Source organism: Oryzias latipes, chromosome 23 (genome assembly GCF_002234675.1).
Source record: "Oryzias latipes chromosome 23, ASM223467v1".
NCBI lineage: Eukaryota > Metazoa > Chordata > Actinopteri > Beloniformes > Adrianichthyidae > Oryzias > Oryzias latipes.
In genome coordinates, this window is record NC_019881.2 from 24,026,236 (window position 1) to 24,046,268 (window position 20,033).

The following is a 20,033-nucleotide window of genomic DNA, read 5'->3' on the forward strand; positions in this document are numbered from 1 at the left end:
CACCAACTTCTGACTATGAGGAGTACTACACCAATGAGTTATATCGCTAGAGGAGACACGCCGAGCGCGACGCCATCTTGGTGAGGCCGACGACGCCCACATGACAATGATTTCTATTGCTTTTAGTGGTGTTTAAGTAGCTTTTATTTACTATATATATTTTTACATTTACGGCCCCCGACTAAAGTCCTGTCGCTTGTCCATTTTGTAGAAACTAAAGCGTATAACCTCACTGTTAATGAATCCATTGGTTTTAGAAATGTCTGATATGAAAGCTAAAACCCTCCCAAATTATGTTCAATATACTAAATTAAAATTTCTTCACTGAAGACAGATTGATCATTTAATGAACACAGAAAGGTCACATTTTGGCAAGACAAAAAGTTTTGTCGTCTAGAGACAGTAATGTGAGAATTTAACAAATAATTTATTTCAAAAACCAAAACATGTTGCATAACATCAGTGAATGAAGTAGTGCTACTGTGAGATCCATATTTAATATCTGGTATGACTTCCATGAGCTTGAAGGACAGCATCCATACGGTTTGACAATGATTATCATCAGGAATAGCAAAGAAAGCAGTCTTCCATGCCTCCCAGAGTTCATCAAGACTCTTTGGTTTGGTCTCCCATGCTTCCTCTTTCATTCTACCCCAGACATGCTCAATGATGTTCATGTCTGGTGACTGGGCTGGCCGGTCCTGGAGCACCTTGAGGAACTTTGATGTAGAGATGGAAGTATGCCATGGAGCCCCATCCTGCTGCAGAATTTGACCCCTTTTCTGGTTGGGAATGTAGGAGGTAGCTAATACTTCTTGATATTTTAGGCTATTGATATTGCCTTCCCCCCTGCAAATGTTTCGCTCCCCCCCTACTGGATGGAACCCCAGACCATGATTTTTCCGCCACCAAACTGAACTGTTTTCTGGGTGAATCTAGGGTCCATGCGGGCTCCAGTTGGTCTCCTGTGATGTAATTCAGCTGAAGACTCATCTGAGAAATCCACCGTCTGCCACTTTTCCAGCGTCCATCCTTTTAGCAGGCTGTGGGCCTTGGCAAATGCCACACGTTTGTTCAATTGCCTTTTGTTTGGTGCTGGTTTCTGGGCACTGATTGGACCATGGAGGCCTTTTTGAGACAGAATTCTACAAACTGTTCTGGTTAACACGGGGACTTGAGGTGACCAGGCCTGGTGGAGCTCTGCTGCAGTGGAAAAGGGGCTGGCCCTCCCCAGCAGTTGTCTTGCGGGGTCTGCCGGACCTGGGCTTGTCAAAAACATCTCCAGTCTCTTCAAATCTTTTTCTTCTTCTTTGTTCTTGACGCTGAGACACATTGAAGGTGTCGGCCACCTCAGCAGTGGATCTGGTCTTCAGCCTCTTGATAATCAACGCTTTGGTCTCAGGGTGAACCTTAGGCATGATGTCAGAGGTCAAGTTGCAGTTGATGTGAAGGCCTGGTGTGCTGGGGTTCTTTTTAGACACACCCACTAATTGATTGATCAGTAATTGATCACAGGTGAGGCTGTAATCTAGGATTGGGTGCATCATATGACAAGGCGACAAGACTTTTGTCTTGCCAAAATGTGACTTTTCTGTGTTCATTAAATGATCAATCTTTCTTCAGTGAAGCAATTTTAATTTAGTATATTGAACATAATTTGGGAGGGTTTTAGCTTTCATATGAGACATTTCTAAAACCAATGGATTCATTAACAGTGAGGTTAAACGCTTTTGTTTCTACAAAATGGACAAGCCTTTTGTCAGGGACTATATATATATATTTATACATATATGTAAATATATTATATTTATACATAATATATAGATACGTCATTTGTTGTTGTTAAAGAAGAGAAACAGTCAGCCTTAAAAGCTCAAACTTTAATGAAAATCCATTGTTGCAGGACTTCTTACAAACAAAAACAACGAAACCAAAACACACGTGTTGGGGATATCCCAAAGAAGTTTTGAAATCATTATGGGATGGCCATATGACCTACGGCTTGGCGGCCATTTTGTGGCGAACTCTGAGAATTGGCAATTTTTGTGTTTTCCCAAGATATGGGAAAACAACACTTTTGTTTGAACGATTTTCTCGCACACTTGCTGCCAGCTCCAGTCTACAAACACCACAGAAGTGTCGTTGACCTTTGACCTTAGGAAAAGGCCGCCATCCTGCATTTTAAAAAAAAAGCTCCTTTAGCGCCACATACAAACGAAAACTCGTCCTAGGGATTTTTTGCCATTGTCTCGTAACTTCTAAAGCATCCATAGCAAGGTGATGCAGACAAAATTTTGGAATTAGAAGTTGTAGATTTTGAACGGCGTGCGCATGGCGAGCTAGCAAAGTGGCGCACTGTTATAACTCCCATGCCTTTAATTTGAATACAGTGAAAATTGAATGCATGCATCCTTGTCAGGAACTGAACATAAGGAATAACAATGGACATGGACATATAAGGAATGTGGGCGTGGTTAGCATAAAACCACTGTTGCTAAGGGCAACAAAAAGTTTACTTTTGCCGATTCGTCTGAAACTGACGTTAAGTTCGTCCTCCTGAGGCGACCAATACATAAAATGGTTGCTATGGAGATAAAATCAACAGAAAAGCCACCAATTTGACAAAAATGTTTTTTTAAATCAACTTATGACATATAGCTCTCACCAATGGAGCAATGTGTTTTTCTGAGTTAGTTGATGCTGATCTCTATGCTAGCACTTTTAGCCACATTAGCATAGCTAGCATAGTTAGCATAATTAGCATCTTAAGCAATGTGTTTTTCTGAGTCAGTTGATGATGCTGATCAACATGCTAGCACATTTGACCAAATTAGCATAGTTAGCATAAGCAGTTCTGACTGGCCTTGATAAAAGGTGCCCGGCGAGGGCGGCGGTGGTGTGTAGAGAAGGGCGTGGAAGGCGGGTTGCGTCTGCAGGCCATACAACGCCGCTTGCAGCTTTAATTATTATTTTTATTATTATCAGGAATGAGGATATCAGAGGGACAAAACATGTTAGAGGTTCTGGAGATCCAGTCAGACTGAGATGGTTGGGACATGTCCAGAGGAGAGACTGAAGGATGCTGAGTCTAGAGGAAGAGAGGGGGATTCCGGATGCAGAGAAGGAAGACTTGAAGGTAGCTGCTGGTAGAGGATGCAGGAGACGGACGGAGGAAGCTGATTGGCTGTGGAGACCCTGGAGGGATATGCCGTGGGAAGAAAAATTGTGAATTTTGCTAAAACTTGCATTTTTATTAACAAAAACAGCTCATTCATGTTTACTATTGAATGTAAAATTCCTATTTTAAACTTCTCAGTTAATTTCTGCCTTGGTCCTTTTTGGGTCGGAATCAAGAGGGTTCAGAAGGAGCTTTAGTAAAAAGCTGAGTATTATTGATATTATACTGGATGGTGATTATAAACGGACACAGAAATAACAGCGTAAACGCCCACTGTCATTTTAAAGCCCAGCTCTTTGTCCTGTACGGAAGATGATTTTAAATAAAGTTTATTTAAAGAGTCGCGTTTTGATGACATCAGCGCTGTTGGGTTTTTGCCATTCGGTGGCGTGAATTCGCCGGTATCGTTTGATCAGATTAACGTGACGCATGCACGTCAGAAGACAGAGCTCGTGAAGCAGCATCGTGTTCGGTTCGGGTCCAGACGCACAGGTTCGTTAAGGTGTTCAGAACTGTAGCCACATGTGAGGGACGCCGATGACCCCCGCGGCGTTACGTCAGCAGATCCGCCACGTTGGTCCAGGGAGGTCACAGTGAACACATCGCGGCTCGGTTCCGGATCCATAGATCAGTCGATCGATGTGATCAGATGACGTTCAGTTCAACTCTGGGCTTTGAAGCGGCAGAACGAGTCACGTGTGTCACTGCGGTTCTATTCCTGACCGCAGGAGGCGGAGCTTCGCCCTGGCGGTCTGGAGGGATTGATAGAGCCAATGACAGGCTGACAATCGTCATCAATAGTGACATTAACAGCCTATAATGATCACAGAACAAACGCGCCTGGTTCTGGTCTCACCTGTAGAAATTCCAGGCGGTTCATTCTGGTCCAATCACAGAACTGCACCGACGTAAACAGCTGGCTCCTCCCATCAGAATGACCCAAATGGTTCCCATGTGATGGCAGCAGTAACAACCATGTGAACGATGGTGCTGCACCTGTCCACCTGTCTTCATCATTTCCTCTCCTCTTTCAGGTCGGTCTATGCAGCGGACCTCTGCGGCCTTCGCCTGCTGTGGCGTACACAGGCTCCGCCCCTGAACGTCTCACCCCCTGTGGAGTGCGGTCACCAGGGCGGCCATGTTGGCGATGCGGGGGATGTGCGTTAGAGTCCTGCTGCACTATCAGAGGACGAGTGGACGTTCAGTGGGCGTGGCTTCCCTGCGGACCAGCCCCTCTCAGCTGTGTCAGAGCCGGTCCCAGTCTCAGGGTTCTGACCCGCTGAACTCTGGTGTCACAGTGAAGCTGCGGACCCGGCTGCTGGTGTCGCTGCTGTTTGGCGGCGGGCTGCTTGGGGCGTGGGCGTACGTGTACTGGGAGAAGCAGCAGCGGCGGTGGCAGCAGCGGACCGAGCAGCTCCGGAAGGTGGCTCTGGGCCAGGGCACCTTCAGCCTGGTCGACCACACGGGCCGGCGGCGGACCAAGCAGGACTTCCTGGGCAGCTGGGTGCTGCTGTATTTTGGGTTCACGCACTGCCCAGACATCTGCCCCGACGAGCTGGACAAGCTGAGCGCTGCGGTGGCAGTTCTGGACCAGGACGCCTCGCTGCCCCCTGTCCAGCCCCTCTTCATCACCGTGGACCCGGAGAGGGACGGCGTGCCGGCCTTGGCCCGCTACGTCAAGGACTTTCACCCGCGGCTGATCGGCTTGACCGGTACCCCGGAGGAGGTGAAGCACGCGGGGCGGGACTACCGGGTGTACGCCAGCCCCGGGCCCAAAGACCAGGACGGAGACTACATCGTGGACCACAGCATCCTGATCTACCTGCTGAGCCCCGATGGACTCTTCCTGGACTACTACAACCGCATGAAGAGCAGCGAGCAGATCGCCGACAGCGTCAGGAACCACATGAGGAGCTACCAGAGGCTCTGAGCGGCCACGCCGGACCCCAAGCTGCTGGGGGAGGAGTCGGATCATGTGGGCGGGATAAGAGCTGTCATAAATAAAGAGTTTTCGGAAGCGGTGTGTTCATTTGTGAGCCAAAGTTCTGGTCCTCAGACAGGAACCAGTCCTGCCTTCGTGGTTCCTCAGGTCTCTACGGTTTATTAGACGGTCAGGTTACACTACAAACAAAACAGTGCAGGCGGAGCTGCTGGGGCGGTCCGGTGGTCGTCCAGGTCCTCACACCACTCAGTCAGGATCAGCTGGACGCCTGCAGGTTCTGGAAGCGGTCCGTGGCTCTGTGGGTGCTGAGCAGGGTCAGACTCATGGTGTCCAGGCTCTCCTCCAGACCTGCAGAACTCTGGATCTCCACCGTATAATCGTTGGCCTGGGGGGCAGAGGTGGACCATCAAACACGGAGAACGTCACCGCTAAAGTTTCGTCTGATGAAGATCCTGCTTCATGGGAACCGGCAGGTTCTTGGCTGCAGACCTGAGACCCCCCACGCTGACTCGTGGGTTCTAAGCTGACCTGAACCTCCAGGAGATCTGGTTTGTACATGCTAGTAAAGTGGAGCATCAGATTTACCAGCTGCAGTGAAGCCAGCAGGAACTTGCAGACCTCCAAGTTGTCCTGACCCTGAACGAGGGAGGAGAACGTCCGGCAGCATCCCACGCCGCTCAGCGCGCCCGTGATGCGGTCTCCGTACTCGCGGATGCTGAAGGGAGGACGCTGCTCCTGGAAAAAACAGAGTCCACTGTGGTTCTGAGCCGGACCTCGGCGGGTCAGTTTCTCACCTGCAGCAGCAGCTCTGGTCCAATATGGTCCTCCCAGTCCTTGACTCTGCGGGACAGAGCCGACTCCTGAATGTAACCTCGACTGTGGGCCACCAGCTGCTCCTGATCCAGAACACACCAACAGCAGCCGTCATGGAACCAAACGGGACAGAACACAGAACCAAGCAGGACAGAACCGAACACGTTTTCAGGACACCCGAGGATCTGCTGATGTTCTGGACGGGGTCAGTGCCTGATGCAGTCCAGCCTGTCAACAGGCTTTCAGGGATTCTTCCAGCTGAACAAACGGATCAGAACCGGTCCAGAATTTGACTGTTGGACTGATGGAGCAGCAGCTTCCTCATAGGTGATGCAGGTAGTGATTACCAATCAGTGATGGGTTGAACCGGTTTCTTCTAGTGGCTGGGTAGCTCGGTTGGTAAGGTGGAAGGCTGCCACGCAGGAACCCAAGGTTCGACTCCCAGCGGGGAATCAACAATGGTACTGGGGGCAATTACCATTACAATTAACATCACTCAGTGGGGCAAAACTTAATGCTACTGCCTCCCGAGCTGCAGCTCACAGCTCCCCCAGGGGATGGGTCAAATGCAGAGAAGAATTATTGATAAATAAATTATTTATTATTATTAGACACCGTGGCCCCACCAAATTGCACATTTTAAATGTGGAGGTGGGCGGAGCCATGAAATGGCCAACGCCCTTCATTCATCTGACGTTTAATCCACCAGAGATTCATTTGACCCTCGGGCCGACCCAGACAATAAAAACGGTCAACGGCAGCCGACTCACCACCTGCAGCTTCACCAGGTCTTCGTAGGACAGCTCATCCGCCTGATCTGCAGACAGAAGGAGAGGCTGAGACGTGCACACACACACGTGCACACATACAGGGGTGAGACAGACTTAGCCCCGCCCCGTTTTCTTCTGATGCAAAATTTCAACCTGAAAACTAGATTTACCCAACCCCTCCGTGCCTCAGGTTTTTCTACCAACCCAAATCCTCACCAGTCCGGTCAAAACCGGACGGCGGGACCATCAGACACCTGAAACCGGGTCAACTTTACCTGCAATGTGCTGAGCTCCTCCAGCAAAGTCTGCAGGATCTTCAGGAGACTCTTCCTCTGAGAGGTCGTGCTCTCCTGCACACACTGCTGGTCAGACGTGGTACTGCAAGCGTTGGCGTCTCACAAAGATGCAAAACCTTTTTTACCAAACATGTCAGCGTCCCTGAAGGCGTCTGCAGGCTCATCCCCCTCCTGCTGCAGCCCCACCTCCTGTGGCTGCAGCAAGGTTCTCCTCAGCTCATCCTCTGACATCACCAGACCCTGGTGGACGTCATCCTAATCATCATCATGTTCAGGTCCAGACTGAAGGCTTGTAAAGTGCGGCAGGTCTCACCACTCTGCGATTGAGCCTCCTCCTGGTCCGGATCTTGTCCTTCAGTGACTTCAGGTAGATGTAGTTCAGGTCTGAAACAGGAAGTGGAGTCAGGAAAAGACCCGCCTCTCAGTTTGCCAGAGTCCTGATGTGCTGTGTACCTGTGAAGGTGGGTCCACCTTTTAGCTTGTTCTCCATAGGACCAGCTGTAGCACACGAGCACCCGCGCGCACACACACACACACACACACATGAGGATGATGATGTGGCTTTCATGAAACATCAGTGTGAGCAGTAGTTCTCACAGGTTCCTCTGAACCAGCTCCTGAAGTCCTGCAGAGGACAAGGGCACCTCCTCTTCCTCTTTCCTCCTTCATCCAGACCGTGTGGAACCCTGTAGCACCTCCCTAAGGAGACACACAACTGTGAGTGGACACAACTTTGTGTAGTGACACCCAGCTGAGGAACGGCCTTGACTGACCCATCCTGAAGGGCTTGTCGTGGGCGAGGACAGCGTAGGGGTCGTGGAGCGTCCAGACGTTCACCTGGAACAGAGAGACCTTCAGGTAGACGTTTACTTGTGGAGAAGCGTTTCAGAAAGTCCTGAGAACGAAGAAAGACGTCCTACAAACGCCTCTGACTAAAACGGGAGGACCGGCTTACAGCCCGGTCTGCACCTGACACCTTCACCTGAAGGCTGACAGAAACGAGGCAGAGGAGATGGGACTGCACATCTGCAGGATGAAGAACAGACAAGTGGTCTGTGGAATCAGGTGACCTACTGGAGGCGGGGCATCCTGCTGGGGTCTTTCCTCAGCAAAGATCTGCCGTTTCTCTCGGACGCCGCTCCCAGCCTGCAACACAGCCACAACAAGTTCAGGTTCTGGACCGTCCAGGTGGAGCACCTGTGCTGTTCTGATGAGACCTGGTGCCGGTCCACATGCTGCTCTGGGTCCTGGTCACTTCTGTCTTCTGGACGGCAGTCTTCTCCTGCCTCAGGGGGCACGTCTGCACCCATGGAGGCATCAACAGAGGAATCCTGATGCAAGAAGTTGGCGGGATGCAGGTCCAGCTCCAGCGCAGAGCGCAGCCTCAGTAAGACCACGCCCCCCTCCCCCGGGAAGAACAGGTTAATCCGAAAGTCCCTCTGGCTGCACAGCACCTCCCCCTTCACACTGACACACGAAGAGACGGCTGTGAGCAGAGCGCACGGCCCGGCGGGTCAGACCCTGCCGCTCCACCCACCTGATGAGGGGCAGCTTCTGCTTCTCCTGGCTTTCTGGAGGAATCAGAGACTCGGGAGGAAGAGGAGTGACGACCACGGTCTGAGGGTCACATGACAGCAATCACACGCTTACGGCCTGTGTACCTCCCAACAGGCAACACCTGTGTACCTCCCAACAGGCAACACCTGTGTACCTCCCAACAGGCAACACCTGTGTACCTCCCAACAGGCAACACCTGTGTACCTCCCAACAGGCAACACCTGTGTACCTCCCAACAGGCAACACCTGTGTACCTCCCAACAGGCAACACCTGTGTACCTCCCAACAGGCAACACCTGTGTACCTCCCAACAGGCAACACCTGTGTACCTCGCAACAGGTAACACCTGTGTACCTCGCAACAGGTAACACCTGTGTACCTCGCAACAGGTAACACCTGTGTACCTCCTAACAGGTAACACCTGTGTACCTCCTAACAGGTAACACCTGTGTACCTCCTAACAGGTAACGCCGCGGCCTCTTTTCTGAAGACACCGGGGGGGGTATTCCAGGAAGCAGGTTCTGCTAGCTCCCACGGTAAGTTTGAGGCTAAGGAAGTTGATAACCTCAGCTTTCGGTTCCAGAAATGGAGGTATGTTTCAGGGTAGGTCAAGTTGCCATAGCAACTCATGCTCTGAACATAACCTGGTCTGGAGCAGGTTTAGTTGAAGGTTAGTTTGTTTTCAGAGAGGTGAAGCAGCATGGCGTGTCCATTTGAAGATGATTTAGTGGATGAAGAAGCTCAGATAATACTTTTTCCACCATGAGAGAGTGATAAGACCACATATGGATGTTGGAAAGAGAAACTTTATACTTTGATCTAACTTCATTATTTGCTTCAGTTAAGATAAATCATTTTTTTTGTTAAGTTAGATTAAAAATAAAACGTAGTTTTCAGACAGTTGTTTTACTTTCATTCAAATTAATTCAATTAAGTAGGTGCTGTTAGATCGGCACCGCAAAGGATTGTGGGATACCATTCCCTTTGCCTGTCTGGACGGATTTGGATTTAAGTGTGGCTTTGTGACCAAATGTGTTTAGTTGTTTAGCTGTTTTACTGTGTTTTGTCGAGTTATTTTGTCCTACTTTGCTTACGTCTCTGCACCATGAGTGAGAGGGAGGGAGAGGATTATTGATTATTTAATCAATTTATACACTTTGTGCATTTTGTTTCGTCCTTTTTATTGTTATACAAATGAGAATATCTGCCGGCTCAAACTTAGACATTTGAGAGTTCAAGAAATATAATTAAGATGGAAAAAATATTAATTGAATTGGAGTAATATGACATTTAGTTAGATAAATACGTAAATTTGAGTTGCATAAACAATTATTGAGTTTTATAGACGTAAGAAATTACGTTGAATAATTTTAACTCAATTATTTGTTACCAATAGAAGTAATTCATTTAAGTTGGCAAAATTGGATAAGTTATATATATATATATATTTCTGCGTCACAAAGAAAATGGAAATAAGATCAGAAACTCGTGCGTTTACTTTGTTCTTTGTCTCCAAGCAGAAACTCTCTTTTGCTGATGATGCAGCCGTGTTACTTTTTTGATGGACGTATAATCTTCATACGGCGTCATTAAAATCTCAGACTCCGTCTCACTGAAGTATAGCGCTTTCTTTTTTTCCACGTGTTTCCATGGTGACTCCAGAAAGCGGCGATCCATTGAGAATGTCTTTATGTACCTGCTGTGCACGTGCATTAACCCAGGGTTACCAAGTGGAGCGTGATTACGTTAACTCATATCCGGTCTTTTGGAACCGACATACCCAGAGTAAGCAAGTTCGGGTGGATTTCAGCCAGAGTTCAGGCTTAAAGTCAGGGAAGTTTAATCATGCTATCTGGAATATTCTTCCTGGAATTTAAAAAAGAACTGGACATAAACTGCTCATGTTATCGTTCCTCACCAGAAACTGTGCCTCATCAGTTTTGCTCTTTCACTCCAACATTTTGGAAAGATTTGACTCATTTTAGAACAAACCCCGTGAAACTATAAATGATTCTATGAACATATTTCTGGATATTTTACACGAGGGAGATTTAATGCAGAGAAAACATAGATAGTTAACTTACTTATAGTTATGGTCAAATATTCCATTCATACGTGTAAATATGCTAACAAAAAAAACGTATTTTCCTAAAGAAATGATTCTGTGTGTCAATAGCTGTTGGAACAGTGGAAACATGGTCACTGTTGAGACTTTATTTCTGTTTTAGTGTTTTCTGCCTGTTTTTATTATGGCTTTTTGTTCATTTTCCTGGCAAATGTGAACATTTTGAGTTTTGTACAGTGTCAATGTTTGATATTTTGAATGTGCAATATTTGTTAATAAAGTTCATTTGAGGAAAAAAAAAACCTGCTTCCTGCCAGACAGGAAGTTGAACCCCAGCTCGCCCATGGATAGGAAGCTTCCTCACCGTACTCAGACCAGACTGATGCCAGTTCTGTGACTGATCCAGGTCCAGAGGGCTGAACTGATGTAGACAAAAACATCTCATGTTACCCAACATGCTTTGCAGCAGCTGCCAGGAGTAGGCAATCAACAAAACAGGGATTAAACAGGAAGTGACTTTTCTTACCATATCCTGGCCATCATCGTCCCTGTTGCTCGTCATTCTGCTTCCGCCGCTCTTCTCAGTCTCCGCCTCCTGGCTCCGCCTGTCAGGTGGACATCGGTGGACACGGGCAGAAGAACAGTGAGGCCCTGGACAACATGGCGGCAAAACTGCTTAAGCAGAACTGACTTCTTGTTTTTTTCACTGATGAACTCCAGCGTCTGAAAAACCAGATGATGCAGCAGCTCCACCTGCAATGGTCAGAGAGGCTCCATCAGTGGTCCATTTGGGTCACATGACCCGTCACATGACTGCGCCCACCTTCTTGCTGTAGATGCAGGCCGAGCCCTGAATAAGCAAAGCAGCTTCAGCGAAGTTCAGTCGGGTTTTTCCTCCGTCGAAGGTGATGCACATCTCATCCAGCTGCAGACACACAGGGAAGTTAACGTGTTACCTTCACAGAGGGGGAGCCACTGTGGGGAGGGGGGCATCACATGATCACAGCAGCCAATCAGAGTCAAGCTGCACTCCGCCTCCTTCAGTGAAACCAGTGTTTTCATGATGAAGGTCATCTAAATCTGTTTCAGGTTCATCTAACTCAGCTGCTGGGAGTCCAGGTGATTCTGAATAAAGCTCCAGCAGGTGTGGCTACCTGGTTCTTGGTCAGCTTCAGTTTACGTCAGAGAAGCTGGGGTTCTTCTGAGCCCCCCCCAAACAGGTGGCGCTCGTCTCCGTCTTACCTCGTCCAGGTAGTCGTTAAGCTGGGACGCCACGTCCACATCCCAGTTCTTGGTCAGTTCTCTGATGGGCTGCAGCAGGTGAGCAAAGCGGCTCTCTGTGGACTCCATGATGACTCCGCCCCCTCCAGACTCTGGAGAACTCAAAGAACGGGTCGGATCTGCAGGAGGGAACCGGGACAAACACTGAAGGGCGTTTGGGCCACGGATAAACCACCAACCCAGAACCTCCATTCTGGACCCAGAAGAGTGGAGGCGACCAAAGACTCCAGTGTGTGTCTGAACGTCTCACGAAAACGCCTGAACATCTCAGAGAAACGCCTGAACGTCGCACGAAAACGCCTGAACGTCGCACGAAAACGCCTGAACGTCTCACGAAAACGCCTGAACATCTCAGAGAAACGCCTGAACATCTCAGAGAAACGCCTGAACGTCGCACGAAAACGCCTGAACGTCGCACGAAAACGCCTGAACGTCTCAGAGAAACACCCGAACGTCTCACGAAAACAACTGAACGTCTCAGAGAAACACCCGAACGTCTCATAAAAAACCCCGAACGTCTCATGAAAACACCTGAACACTAACAACTCTGTTCTCTAGTCTGCACTGACTGTCGGTCGGTGTCCTCACGTCACTGTCGACCTTCTAAACTCCGGGAATGAAAAGTGGAAAGTCTACCTGCAAAGAGGGCAGTTCTCCAGCAGAGCGGGAAAGCAGTCAGACGTCCGTCACCAAAACACCTGTGGAGACGCACGCGCCCACAGGGAAGGTTAAGCAAAGGAATTGACCGGACTTAACGCTCGCGCCTGTTTCCACTCAAATTACCCGCGCGGCCGGAAGTTCTTATTCGTCGCTCTTGTTTGGTGTCTGCTGCCCCTGTGGCCGCGGGGCGGTACTGCACCGGGAATGATTTCGGATCAGCTCAAACGCAGTCAAACGGACCTTTTCCTGTAATATTCAGTGAAATAAACCTGTAGCAGAAGCTGTGAATAAAGTTGAACTGTTGACAGATTCCAGTTGTTAAACGGGTTGACGTGTTTACATCAATCAGGTCAGAACCAGCAGAACCACCGAGTAAGCCCAGGCTGCAGCCTGCAGAATTGTCTGCAGCCTGCAGAATGGCTCAACGTAGTGGAATGCTGGAACGCTGAGGAATGTGAACACGCTGTGGAATGTTAACCCCGCCCACGTTGAGCCCGTGCATTTGATTCACCTTCATCAGTGCAGTTGTGATTGCAGGAAAGGGGAAGAATAAGTGGAGCACATTTTGTGTCATTGTGAATTGAATGAGGAAGAAAGAGGACAGAGGGGAAGAAAATTTGAATGGTGCAATGTTTTTTTATCACTCAAAAAAATGATTCAAGCCCCTCTTTCATGTAACACAATATAATTGTGTTTGTTTTATTTAAAAATATTTATTTTAAAAGAATTTATCTACATTTAATTGACCTAACACAAAATGTATTAATAATTTCCCCGACAACTCCAGTAATCCAGAATAATTGAGTTCAAGTAAGGGGCATGCTGTTGAATGCTGTTTTCCTGTTTCTCTTTATTTATTCTTTTTGCCGTCTTACGGCAACAATTTTTCACCTATTTTAACTATTCAACTATTAAAATGTTCAACTCCTTCGTCTAATGCCTGGTTTGACTTTTGGTCCTTCAAATCCTTTGACTTTTCAAAAGTGAAAACTTTCGTTCGTTTTTTCCACGTAAAAAAACGAAACTGTGCCATGAAATCGTTTCAACTCGGCTTCTCCCAATAAGACGAAACACGACGAGCCTCATTTATGTAAATAATAAATCTATTTATTTTTACAGGCGGCTTGAAAACATCACAAAAGTGTTAGCTCAGTGGATTAGTTAGTGGGTTTAACATCCAGAGGTTCTGAGTTCGAGGCTGGCTTCTGATTGCTGATGCATGTTTTTTTCCTTTGCCTTTCTTGATAAAATTAAGTTCGATTAACTCAATTATATTTCGTTACATGGAAGAATTTTCTTTGAGGTGGGGTTACTCATATTTATTGGATGGAAATCCTGCCCACAATTAAATTGAGTTCATCCAATGAGTTATTTTTTTGAGTCCGTGAGGCCAGACAAAATTTATTAACTCCCTAATACATGCACATGGAAACTTGTAAAAGGCATGAGAAGACAGCAATCACTGTATAATTTCTCTAATTCAATTAAAAAATGTTTTTTTATTTAGCGCCAATTCGAATTACAGACGTCTCAATGGGCTTCATACCGGTAATTGTAAGGTAAACATACAATGAAAAAGGGATCATGAACACAAAGAATGCATTAGGATTAATACTAAACCTTAACAAAACAGATTAATCTAAACTGATATTCCTGCCCTTAGACCCCCCCTTCACGGTAAGGAAAAACTCCTTAAAAACTGGTAGGTGGCAATATTGCACATGGAAACTTGTGAAACCAAAGAAGACGGGCTCAGCGTGGGCGGGGTTAACATTCCACAGCGTGTTCACATTCCTCAGCGTTTCAGCATTCCACTATGTTGTGCAGTTCTGCAGGCTGGAGCCAGGGGTAGTTGGAACCAATGAGTTCTATCACTAGAGGAGACATCACGTGGTTCCTCATGGGAAGAGAGCACCGCCATCTTGGTGAGGTCAAGTTACTACTGCAGTGCATGTGAACACATTTTTTGCATAATACCAGTTCATTGTTTGGGTTTCAACTGCCAAAATCAGAGAAATGAGTCCATGAAGGAGGAAGGCATATAATGTTACGGGTAAGTATTTTGATTTTTTTAGGGGCTTCATTAATCGTACTCATGTACGGGAGCCGGTTTAGCTCGTGCTGGTTTGCGGCGCCTTCCGTCCGTGAAACCAGGGTTCGACTCCGGGCTGCTCCCTGTTCCCTTCTCTACCCCTGTGCCGGTTCCAAGCCCGGTTTGAGAAGGTTGCGTCAGGAAGGGCATCCGGCGTAAAACATTGCCAAGTTTACCATGCGACTTGTTCGCTGTGGCGACCCCTGATGGGAAAAGCCGAAAGAGACACACATTAATCGTACTCATGTAGACATCCATGATGCTGCAGGGCTGTTATCAACATGCTGCATGATGTACGGATAATTTCCTGTCGACATAAATGTACATTTTATTTTGCTAAACCTGTATACAGCATACTAGGCTATTATAGTAATATAGATTTATACATTTCTGACTCAGTGACTGAACTTTTCTTGCAGGTTTCTAATGGATTCAGACTTCAGGAAAAAGTGGGCCTTACTATCAAAAGAACTAACCCAGATGGATCACTGTGGTACCAACTAGTAATACAGTCTGGATAAGTTTAAAACATTTGTGGAAACAGATTTTGATGAGAGGCCAGACTGTTTGCTTGAAACCTGACACCAAAACATCAGTGTTACACAAACTGATCACTAACATGAATCAGTAAATCTATTGTTTTTCCTTGTTGTTTTTTTAGGGTAAATCTATTGTTTACTTTTGGACTTCTTTTGAATATTTATTTTATTATTGTATTATTATTATTTTTATTATTATGATTATTATTATTATTATTATATACTTTTTTCATTATTTATTGACTTATTATTTATTTATTGTTTGTATTTACTTAATATTGATTTATTATTATTATTATTATTATTATTATTAATTATTATTATTATTATTATTATTATTATTATTATTATTATTATTATTATTATTATTATTATTATTATTGACTTATTGTTGGGTTTTTCTAAATAATTTAAATTACATGTCAAAGAGGTATAAAACTTCTAAATATTTAGAAATTATTTTTAAAATTTCTTTGTAATAAATTTTTTATTAGTAAGAAGTCCTGCAACAATGGATTTTCATTCAAGTTTGAGCTTTTAAGGCTGACTGTTTCTCTTCTTTAACAACAACAAATGACATATCTATATATTATGTATAAATATAATGTATTTACATATATGTATAAATATATATAAATGTAAACATATATACAGTACATAAAAGCTACTTAGACACCACTAAAAGCAATAGAAATCATTGTCATGTGGGCGTCGTCCACCTCACCAAGATTGTGTCGCGCTTCGCCACCGTCGGCCAGGCTTCTAAAGCGGGCGTGTCTCCTCTAGTGTCTCAGGTTTATTCTTCCATCCATCTACGGCAGTGTTCTGAAACCCAAACAAACCAAACCAGTTCCACCTGGGTCGTTAATAGCTGACCAGTTTGGGGAGGGAGTCACTGGCTCCCCAACCCCCAGCTGAGGACAAAGGACTCTTAACGACCTTAAACCATGTAGGCTAAGTTGACAATACCATCCAGTTTCAGGTCTGACTCCTCCCCCATGAGCGCATATATACCAGCTTTTTGACCAGCTAATTCAGAATTGACAAAACCTCTTGGATAAGAAGTGAAACGTCTTCTAACTTTAAAACCAAGTTCAGATGACATCCCCTAAACATACTACTACGTTTAAGTTTATTTTTTAACAATTATGTTTTTATTCATAAATGATTTTTTTAAACAAAATGTTTTTGTGTTTTAAAAACAATCTTTTTCTTGAAAAATTTCTGAAATGTCTTAAAAATAATTGATTATAGAGCTGTGGAACTTGAATCGTTTCTCTGGATGAATGTCGTCATTTCTCTATTTTATACTTTTTAGTTTGTTTTTCTTCTCATTTTCTCTTTTTTTCGGCTGACTTTGTTGCAGCTTTTTGTTTGTGACTTTTGTGTACATAAAGTGTCCAGATTCTGGTTCCCCCATTGCCGTGTTGTGCACATGGGGGTCCAGATGGGGGTCCTCTGTCCTCCTGTTTGCCTGTAACATCGGTGCAGCGGGTCAGAAGAGGAGATAATGAAGATGATGATGATGAAGCTTATCTGATCAGGGTGACGGTGAACAAACTGGACCAATTCAGAATGAACTGAACCAGATTCAATGGTGTTTAAACAGGTTGAACTGGATTCTTCAGTTCTGTTTAATGTTCTGTTCTTCCTCTGTGTCCTAAAGTGTGCCCATTACCCAGACTGGATGAACATGAATGAGGAGGAGGAAGATGTGCTTCTGGAAGTCTTCCTCTCCCGGGACTTGCTCTGCTGATCTGACAGCTGGAATAAATGTCTTTGGGGAGGGTGGGGGTCAGCTGTGACTAAAAATAAGTTTATCCGGAACACTTCTAGCGGAGGAGCTGAGCTCTTCTTCATCCTTTGTGGTGAAAACACTGACCAGTATCTGAGTCTGTGTGTGTACGTGCGTGTTTTTGTGTCTCTGTTTTTGTGTGTCTCTGGTTCAGATTCAAAGATGGATCTGGTTCTGAGCTGGTTTAGAGTCTGAGCTCATTTAGGTTCCTATTCTGACCTGGTTCTGGTTCTCATCAGATCCATTGCTGATGAGCTGAGGCAGACAGGAGCAGACATCTGGTTCCTGTGTCGGTTCCTATTCACCTTCACACTGAAATGAAACACCCCAGCGAGTATCCCATCATGCACCTGTGTCCGGAACAGGTGAGCGCTGGCATGTCTGAGTGGTACTGGGCTTGGGGTGGGGGGATTGAGGAGCTTGTGGTCCAACGCTGTGATCAGGGCAGAAGAGGCCGACATCCAGTCTGGTTGATGGGAATCTGCCATTAACCACTGGACCGGAACCAAGCATGGCGGTGCCAGGGAGTAGCTAGGGTTGCCATAGTAACTGCAAGATTTAGCAAAGCAACCCTATAGCAACCCCAAAAGCGTTATTTAAATGATGTTCATTGTAGAATATTGTACGGCATGTCATCCTTTTCCATTTAACATGTATTTCATGTAATCGATGTTTATCTTTGACTAAATGATGTAATCTCATTAAATGATTCAAAGATCAGAATCAGAATCAGAGATACTTTATTGATCCCACACGTGGGAAATTTGTTTGTCACCATAGCAACTGACAGCAGAGGGAAAAAAGACTTAGAATTAAGTAAATAAAAGCAAGAACAAGAAAATGTAGCATAAATACAGACATCAAGGTATTATAATTTAAAAAGCTATTTACAGAACAGTGCAAGTAAAAAGATTTGCAAAAGAAATGTTCAAAATAGAAAACAACTAAATAAAGAGATAATAAAAAAATGTGCAAAGGTTATCTTTTGCATTGTGTGTTGTTGTACAGGGTTATTCCATTGGGTATGAATGACTTTTGGTACCGGGCAGTTTTGGAGCGGAGCTGTCTGAGCCTCCTGGAGAAGGAGCTCCGCTGTTTGTCCAGAACAGGGTGGAGAGGATGCTCTGGGTGGTCCATGATTGAAAGGAGTCTGTTCAGGGACCTCCTCTCCATCACTGCTTCAAACGTTTGCAGCCAATGACAGAACCCGCCTTCCTGATCAGCTGTTCAGTCTGTTGGTGTCACTGACTGCAATGCTGCCCCCCCAGCAGACCACGGAGGAGAACAAGGTGCTGGCCCCCACAGACTGGTAGAAGATCCCCAGCATCTTGCTGCACACATTGAAGGACCTCAGCTTCCTAAGGAAGTAGAGTCTGCTGCAGGCCTTCTTGTACACAGCAGTGCTGTGGCTCCTCCAGCTCAGTCTGCTGTCGATAGTCACACCCAGGAATTTCTGTAGGTGACATGACTCTGAGTTGTGCTGAAAATCTGAGGTGTATAAGGTGAACAGAAATGGAGAGAGCCCAGTGCCCTGTGGGGCCCCCACACCACTCAGCACCACGTCAGACAGGACGCCGCCCAGTCGGACAAACTGTGGCCTGTCTGTCAGGTAGTCAGTGATCCAGGAGACGGTGGACGCTCCAGCACCCATCAGCCTCAGCTTATCACCCAGTAAAGGAGGCTGGATGGTGTTAAAGGCACTGGAGAAATCAAAGAAGGTGATTCTCACCATGCCTCCACCACCATCCAGGTGTGAGTTCGCTGCAGCAGATGGATGACAGCATCATCCACCCCCAGGCGCGGCCGGTAGGCAAACTGCAGGGGGTCCAGAGAAGAGCTCACCACCGGTCTCACTTGAGCCAACACCAGCCTCTCCAGCACCTTCATCACATGGGAGGTGAGGGCAACTGGAGGGAAATCCCCGAGGTGAGATGGAGAGGTCTTCTTAGGAACGGGGACCAGGCAGGAGGTCTTCCAGAGGAGGGGCACCTTCTCCAGTCTGAGGCTCAGGTTGAAGAGATGCTGGAGAACCGCAGACAGCTGGGGGGCACAGGTCCTCAGGGTACGAGGGCTGACGCCATCCGGGCCGGCTGCTTTGTGCTGGTTAAGTTTCTCCAGCTGTTTCTTCACCTGGCAGGCTGTTACAGTCAAACAGGGAGGGAGGGGGGTGGTGGTTGGACTGGGGGGAGGGGTGATGGACTGTGGGCCCAGTAGGTGTGGTGTATTAGAGGGGGAGGGAAGGTGAGGAGGTGTGGGGGGTTCATGAGGGGGGAGGTCAGAGAGCTGAGAGGCAGCAGGAGTGGGGGGGTGGCGTGGTGGAGGTGGGGGGGGGGAGGCTGAGGCATTCAGAGAGCTAAACCTGTTGAAAAAGGTGTTAAACTCGTCAGCTCTCTCTTTGCTGCCTCTGATGGGTCTGCTTCTCCCCCCACATCCTGTCATCTTCTTCATTCCAGACCACTCCGCCCTCATGTTGTCCTGCTGGAGTTTGGATTCCAGCTTCCTCCTGTAGGAATCTCTGCCGTTCCTCAGCTGATCCCTAAGTTGGTGCTGCACCCTCTTCAGCTCCTCCCGGTCTCCAGACCTGAAGGCTCTCTTCTTCCTGTTCAGGAGGTTCTTCAGGTCACAGCTGATCCAGGGTTTGTTGTTGGGGAAGCATCGAACAGTTCGAGTAGGCACAACAGACTCCTCACAGAACTTAATGTATTCCGTGATGCAGTCCGTCATGCTGTCAATGTCCTCCCCATGAGGCGTGCAGAGAGCGTCCCAGTCTGTGTGGTCCACCTCCTCACAGCCTTTTTGTGAACACGTTCCCGCAGGGCAATAGGGACATAGTTTGGGATGAGGTGAACCAGGTTATGGTCAGACCTGCCGAGGGGGGGGGGGGCTGTGGCTCTGTATGCCTTCTTTGCATTTGCATACAGCAGATCCAGAGTTTTAATTAAATAGAATTTTATTTGAATAAAAGTTGGACTTTTATTCAAAACATGACGTCATAATTAATGGAGGCTGACGCTGAACAACACATCTGTAACCCTTGGTCTATCC

The 20,033-nt window shown here is 46.7% G+C and overlaps 2 protein-coding genes and 1 long non-coding RNA gene across 3 annotated transcripts; 1 reads left to right on the plus strand and 2 right to left on the minus strand.

The window, feature by feature from the left end:
* Window positions 1-2,951: 2,951 nt before the first annotated feature.
* LOC110017792 lies at window positions 2,952-4,136 on the minus strand. The gene is made up of 2 exons (XR_002293288.1): window positions 4,035-4,136; window positions 2,952-3,195 (listed from the first exon to the last, which is right to left on the minus strand). It is a non-coding gene; the product is annotated as an uncharacterized LOC110017792 (long non-coding RNA).
* LOC101173672 (protein SCO2 homolog, mitochondrial) lies at window positions 3,469-5,195 on the plus strand. Its single transcript, XM_004084030.4, has 2 exons — window positions 3,469-3,670; window positions 4,213-5,195. Exon 2 carries the CDS (start codon window positions 4,317-4,319, stop codon window positions 5,106-5,108), a length of 792 nt encoding a protein of 263 aa, XP_004084078.1. The 5' UTR covers window positions 3,469-3,670; window positions 4,213-4,316; the 3' UTR covers window positions 5,109-5,195.
* Window positions 5,196-5,252: 57 nt separating this feature from the next.
* ncaph2 (non-SMC condensin II complex subunit H2) lies at window positions 5,253-12,789 on the minus strand. Its single transcript, XM_004084031.4, has 19 exons — window positions 12,539-12,789; window positions 11,864-12,021; window positions 11,445-11,546; window positions 11,313-11,374; window positions 11,148-11,226; window positions 10,986-11,042; window positions 8,537-8,616; window positions 8,217-8,466; window positions 8,074-8,145; window positions 7,773-7,836; window positions 7,597-7,698; window positions 7,453-7,497; window positions 7,313-7,383; window positions 7,125-7,239; window positions 6,979-7,053; window positions 6,704-6,750; window positions 5,915-6,016; window positions 5,706-5,855; window positions 5,253-5,505 (listed from the first exon to the last, which is right to left on the minus strand). Exons 2-19 carry the CDS (start codon window positions 11,969-11,971, stop codon window positions 5,377-5,379), a joined length of 1,710 nt encoding a protein of 569 aa, XP_004084079.1. The 5' UTR covers window positions 11,972-12,021; window positions 12,539-12,789; the 3' UTR covers window positions 5,253-5,376.
* Between the last annotated feature and the right edge of the window lie 7,244 nt (window positions 12,790-20,033).